The following is a 6006-nucleotide window of genomic DNA, read 5'->3' on the forward strand; positions in this document are numbered from 1 at the left end:
CCAACACCTTCCTACACATCACCTCCCGCTGCATACTTGTCTCGGTAAGCCTGTTAGGCAGCTGATTCTACAGACTCCAGCACAGAGAGCTCCCAATTCTACTGGTATTAGCTTTCAGAACCAAGCTTGTTTCAGATGAACTGGTATGGAACTGGTAGTAGGGTGACTTTGCTCAGAAATAACAAAATCAGTACCTTCCACTGTTTCCCTTACTGTCAGAACATGTTTCCAGAGCTTGCCTCAAGGCAACAATTTCGCAAGAACTCAAAAAATGGGAAGGTTGTGTGCTACTTTCTGTTGCTTGGATTTCTCTGACGTTGTTGCATGATGCTTAGGCCACTGGCCAACAGAACTACATCTCAAAACTCATGGAACACAGATCATCTTCCTGAAAAATATACAAGTCACGTTATACTACTATATGAAGCATTTTATTAACTGCACAACTGAAAAAAGTCCAAAGCCCTCTGGAAACAGCAGGAAGCTTTTGGCTGAACTTTCCCTAGATACAACTAAAATGCCTACTGCTGACTTCTAATGAATCTGTAGTTCTTTTTCCTCCAGCTATTTATTTATTCTGGTTTTAATAATATAAGAAACCATAATTTATTATAAGCTGCTTTAAACAAAAGAGGGCAACGAGGGCAGGGAGAGAACTCTCGCAAATTCTTCTGCATGCTCCACTCCCAGCTGATTGCACAACTCTTCACTTTCTTATTCCTGTTCTCGATCACAGTAATTCAAAGCTTGGCAGCTGGCAAACTGAAGGGCAGACGCACCAAGAAGGCACGTTCATCTTTGTCACCACCGTGCCCAAGTGCCACAGTGAGCTCTGAAGCTGGCAGCCAGAGCTCAGCTTCAAAACTGCACAAGACAACTTCACCAGATCACTGACCACCCAAAGCTCAAGCACCAGTAAGACCACGTATCCTTTAGATATTTTACCAACCAAGCTAGAACAAGAAATCAGAGCTAACTCTAGCAAGTACAGGAAGAATCAGCTAACAAAAATGGTGCTGCAAAAAGTCAAAAGACTGCATGCTCAAACTTCTACTTTCTTTTTCCTAAATGAAAGCCACATATGCGTAAACAAAGTGAAATGGACTCATGCACACTGCTATCTGTATGTTGTTTTCGTTCTTGCAGGCCAGTCCTCTCCCACTACTTTTCCATAAAGTTCTGGCATAAAGCTCACTATTGGCACAGACGAGGCCAAACACCCCAAAGTGAAAGCAGAGCTCTCCTTCTAAAGATGAAGTTTTGAGACGCTCTGAAATAGAGAAGCATGAAAAGTGGTTTAGTAGATAACGTGTTACTGTCATCACTAGCAAATGCACACTCTTCTCTTTGAACACGCCATGAAACTAAGGGTTTAGTTGGGAGGAAGATGAGGAGAAGAAGCAGTGTGCTAAGTCCTCCAACTTTAAAAATTGCTTACCATTAGAAACAGTGTAATCAGAGGAGAAGAAATTGAAAAGAGGAATCAGGATTGTTATCTTTGCTCTCAGAAGTACTTTGTTCATTAGCTGCCATCACAGTGCTAACACTCCACCTACAAAAATATGCCAAGAAGAATGGGAAATAAATACCTTATTTGGAGAGGAGGCCAAACTCCATGACAACATCAGGGGGAGAGGAGTAGAGTTCTAGGAACGCGTGGAATCTGCCCATTCACAAATAGGAAATGAGGGAATTGTCCCAGAGCTTAAGTGAACAGGCAGAGTAGAGCCAGGAGGGGAGAGTTGGGACTGGATGCCTGGACATCTGTTACGACTGACACAGATACAGAAAGACCAGCACACATAAGAATGAAAACACATAGCAAACATGGCACAAATGCAGGAATTGTCTGTTCCTGTTGTGCATGGATCAAAAAAATGCGACATTCTGCTCTGTGACCCTTGTATTTAAGAAAAATATATGAAATTAAGGAAAATCTGGAAGTAACAACAGAAACAATCAGCAAATTAGAGAAACGTCTTTGAAGTTAAAATAAACAAACAGCCTTCCTAAGGAATAATTAGAGCCTGCAAAGCAGCACAATTAGAACCTGAGAGTTTTTAAAGCCTACAATTTTAAGTACTTATTTTTGGATCAGGATGGAGGGGAAGTCAGGAAGGATGAATCTGGCACATACGTGATAACAAAGTAATGAAGAGAAACTAAAAATAATTGAAAATAAGAGCCAAATGTCACTGAAGATTCCAAAAGAGAGACCTGTGTTAAGATCTGGATTGATTTGCTAAAGAAAAGGGGGACTGGTCTTATCGACTGGTACTTTGAAAGTCAGATTGGGGAAAATTATAGGCAAAACAAAATAAACAGCTCTGTTCCAGCACAAGAATGGATCAAATTATTCAATAAATTTAAAATCAAATACACCACAACTAATTCCTTCCAATGGCATATATGATTAAAATAATTCTGCTGCTTATGTCACATTACCTAGAGCGCTGCATCCCAGATAAGGTACATAGTATCATCAGCTATAGATGACATTAAGCTATTAACAGAAAAATCATTTTGCCAAGTTGCTCTAGGGGTGCATTTAAAACGTGTTCCAGTAAGTCTGAGGCTCTTACTCTGCTATCTTACTCTAATCAACCATATGGCCAAGAACAATGTCCACCCACAATACTGTATTTGTGACTTACTAGTGTTTATTGTGGACTCATAGGGATGCCTAATCTTTACAAGTAGAGAAACTAAATATTCCCTCTCCGTGAACACTGAATTATCATTAGGCAAGTCTTCTTTCCTGTCATTTAGCTAATAGAAACAGAAAGAGACACTTCATTATAAGCACAGATATGTTTCTGTAGGCTCATGCCTACAGTATAAGCCTGTGGAAGTGGCTGTATCACAAGCCAGCAGCATCCCTTACGCTCCTGCTGTAGCCATGCCAGATATGTCTATGTATACGATGTATGAAGCCATTCAGCATCACTGACAAGCTCTGAGATGACTAGAGCACACACAGAACTACTGTGTGTCAAGGAGTAATACTTTTATATAGCTTAAATACACACAGCAAAAAATAAAATAAAAAATAATTAAGAAAAAACACATGACCAATGTAACTGCATTTTCTCTCTTTTCAAATGCTGACAAAGCTTTTAAGGTTAATATCAAATAAAATTTTTCACTATTCACAGTATTTATTCTTCCGCACATCTCTTAATGAGATATACTTAAAATCAACTCAAAATTAGATTTTCCAGCTCTTCCATCCTCCATATCTCATTTAACAGATGCACTCTCTTGGGTTACCTAGGAACTGCCAGCATCTCCATTCGGCTGTAAATCATTTGTATATTTCAGCTTCCTTAGTAAAACAAAACAAAAAAAAATCTTTAATTTCTCCCCTCCCATCAGCTCCTCTACTTTCCTTTTGCTTTTTCCAACACCTGTCCCATACACTTCTCTTTCCAATGCTTTCTCCCCAAGAAAGCAGAGTTCCAGCGCAACAAGTAGCTCTGATCCAGTGATGATTCCCCCGTTCAACTGCTGGCTATAGTCTCAGGAGAGGGTCCACAGGTTTCCCTGCTACACTGCAACACTGATTTTGCTGGAGAAGAATCCAGAAAGCTGCATACACTTAAGGAAGTAGAGAAGCTTTGAAAAGAAACTGGAAACCAACAGAAGGAAGTGGCTTTTTACCTATCAGTCCTTTGCAGACTACAAAGCGCTATTTTAAGTCAAAATATTCTTAGAATGACTGTCCTTAGTTGCAGTCATTTCCCAGACTTTCTCACCATTGGTTTCTCAAATATATGACCAATGCTGCAGCACCTACACTATTAGAAGTAGCGAGGAATGTAAGTTAATAAAATTTATTCACGGAAATCATGCACGCCCTAATAAAACGTTATTTGCTCAACATCACCAGATCAAGCTACGAAAATAAACACGCCTTTTAACGCTGAGAAGCGTGCTGGAAACAGGAAGAGCGTGCTTTGGGCAACAGCCCACCATTTTCCTGCTTATCAAATTACGATGCTTTCATCCGTGGAGCTGCGGAAGCGAACCTCCCCTGAAGCCAGCTGGCATCGCAGGGAAGGGCGAGCACATCTGGGCAGCGTCCCAGCAGCTTTCAGACCTGCTGGAGATTACAACGAGCGCGCAGGGCTGGGGCCTTCGCTCAGAGCACAGAGCTGGAGGGAAGGGGAAGGATAAAAGAGGAAGAAAAGAGGTCTGACTTAAAATAATTATTTTTATTTAGCAGCAAGTCAGAAAATGCTGTTTGGAAGGACGGGCTCCTGTGCCCGGCTGGTTACACTCAGTGCAGATTCACCCACGAAGCAGCTTTTTGGTGTTTGCGAGAGGGGCAAGAAGCACATAAAAACGGCGTTATTTCCTCGGGGATTCCAAATGAAGGCTCAGAAGCGGGTGCTTACCAGAAGAGTATCCGCAGGATGTTGGCCACCAGCAGCACCAGGCACACGTAGGTGGAGAAGCCCTCTGCGTTCTGCGTGCGGCGGATGTCCCGGTACTGCGGGATGTAGGGCACCACGCCGCCAAACACCATGGCCCCGGCGGCGCCCCAGGCCACCAGCTGCCGCACGGGCACCAGCAGCCACTCCAGGCCCTCCGTCTCCATGGCGGGGGCAGGCAGGAGAGCCGAGCCGAGCCGAGCCGAGCCGAGCCTCTCTCAGCCGCACTCCTCGCCGGGACCTGCCGGGGGGGAGACGGGAGGGCGTGAGCGCAGCGCCGAGCACGGGACGCGGGCAGCGGGGCGGCCCCGCAGCCCCTCCGAGCGCGGCCCCGCCGCCCGGCCGGCTCTCGGGCGGGGCCTCCCCGCTCCTCCCGCACGCCCCAAGCTCCCCCCACATCCCCTGGCTGCCGGTTCACGCCCGCCCCGACCTGGTCGCCCCGCTGCGGCCCCCGCCATGGCCGCGCCGGCAGCCGGCGGGGCCCCCGCGAGCTCCGTGACGCCGCGGGGACCCGCAGCGCCTCCGCCAATGGGCGCCGGGGCCGCCCCGCGGCCGCCGTGAGGGGAGGCCGGGCCGTGGAGGGAGGGCGGGTGCTGTTAGCGTAAAATATGAGTGGGTTTTGGAGAAAAGCCCGTGGAATTGTTAAAAGTCGTTTGGGTTCGTTTCAGATGAAGACGAGAATGTAAAAATCATAGCTCGTTGACACGCTGCTGCTTGAACACAGCACAGATCTGGTCCCATAAAAAGGCCCTCCTTGTTCAGGAATTAGTCACACAACCTAAAATGATTGCCAGTGCCAGGCTGGCTGGCAGGTGCGGTGACAGGTTGGCTTCAAGCTGCTGAGCCGCACAGCAGCTTGTGCCAGCACGGGGGGCTCTGCTCAGGTGTCAGAACAAGCAGCTGAAGTAACATCCTCTGGCAGCGGTGCCAACCTCCGGTGCTCCCCGGCTAACCATAACACACAGTCTGGCATGCAAACATCCCACCACAGCAGTCCCAGCAAGGCTCTGACAGGAGAGCCCTGCAGAGAAAATCTACAGCTCGGGAGATAGCAGCTGGTTTTAAACATTGCCTCACCGAGGAAAAGTTCAGCAGCCTACAGGCCTGGGTTCAGCCAGGTGAACCCTTGTAAGGGTTTACATCCAGCTGCTTTTCTGAGGGAGCTCAGGAGGACCACTGCTCTGGTGTGAAAGCGGAGCCCACCATGGAAACAGCACTGCTACACTGCCAGAAATCAATCCCAGTGAACTGCAGACGAAATAGGTGTATTTAGTTTTCCCTATGGACTGGCAAAGTTCTCCCTTTAATATATATATATCTATATCTTTCATTTGGTAGAACTGTGTTACCCACTCAGAAAACAGCAGCATACAGGACGCTTCACACCAGGTCTTTGAAGACTAACATTAATCTTCTATGATAACTGCCGTAAGAGCATTGAAATTGAGTATGTGAGCAACTTTAGTCGCCTAGTTGCAAACTAGCTCCCAGCAGTTAGTATTTGGGTAACAGCACAGGACCTAAACTTCTAATGGGAACATGAATTTTGATTTATTCCAGATTAAAAAATCTG

The 6006-nt window shown here is 46.1% G+C and overlaps 1 protein-coding gene across 2 annotated transcripts in view; it reads right to left on the minus strand.

Annotated features, from left to right (window-relative positions):
* Positions 1–5019, minus strand: part of SLC66A2 (solute carrier family 66 member 2) — a 50470-nt gene extending 45451 nt beyond the window's left edge. For both annotated transcript variants that reach the window (XM_072033347.1, XM_027451190.3), the window contains exons 1-2: positions 4864–5019; positions 4398–4674 (exon numbers count right to left, since the gene is read on the minus strand). In XM_072033347.1, the coding sequence (XP_071889448.1) occupies positions 4398–4600 (203 nt within the window). In that variant the 5' untranslated portion in view covers positions 4601–4674; positions 4864–5019. The remainder of the gene's footprint in view (positions 1–4397; positions 4675–4863) is intronic.
* Between the last annotated feature and the right edge of the window lie 987 nt (positions 5020–6006).

This window comes from Anas platyrhynchos, chromosome 2, assembly GCF_047663525.1.
Source record: "Anas platyrhynchos isolate ZD024472 breed Pekin duck chromosome 2, IASCAAS_PekinDuck_T2T, whole genome shotgun sequence".
Lineage (NCBI taxonomy): Eukaryota > Metazoa > Chordata > Aves > Anseriformes > Anatidae > Anas > Anas platyrhynchos.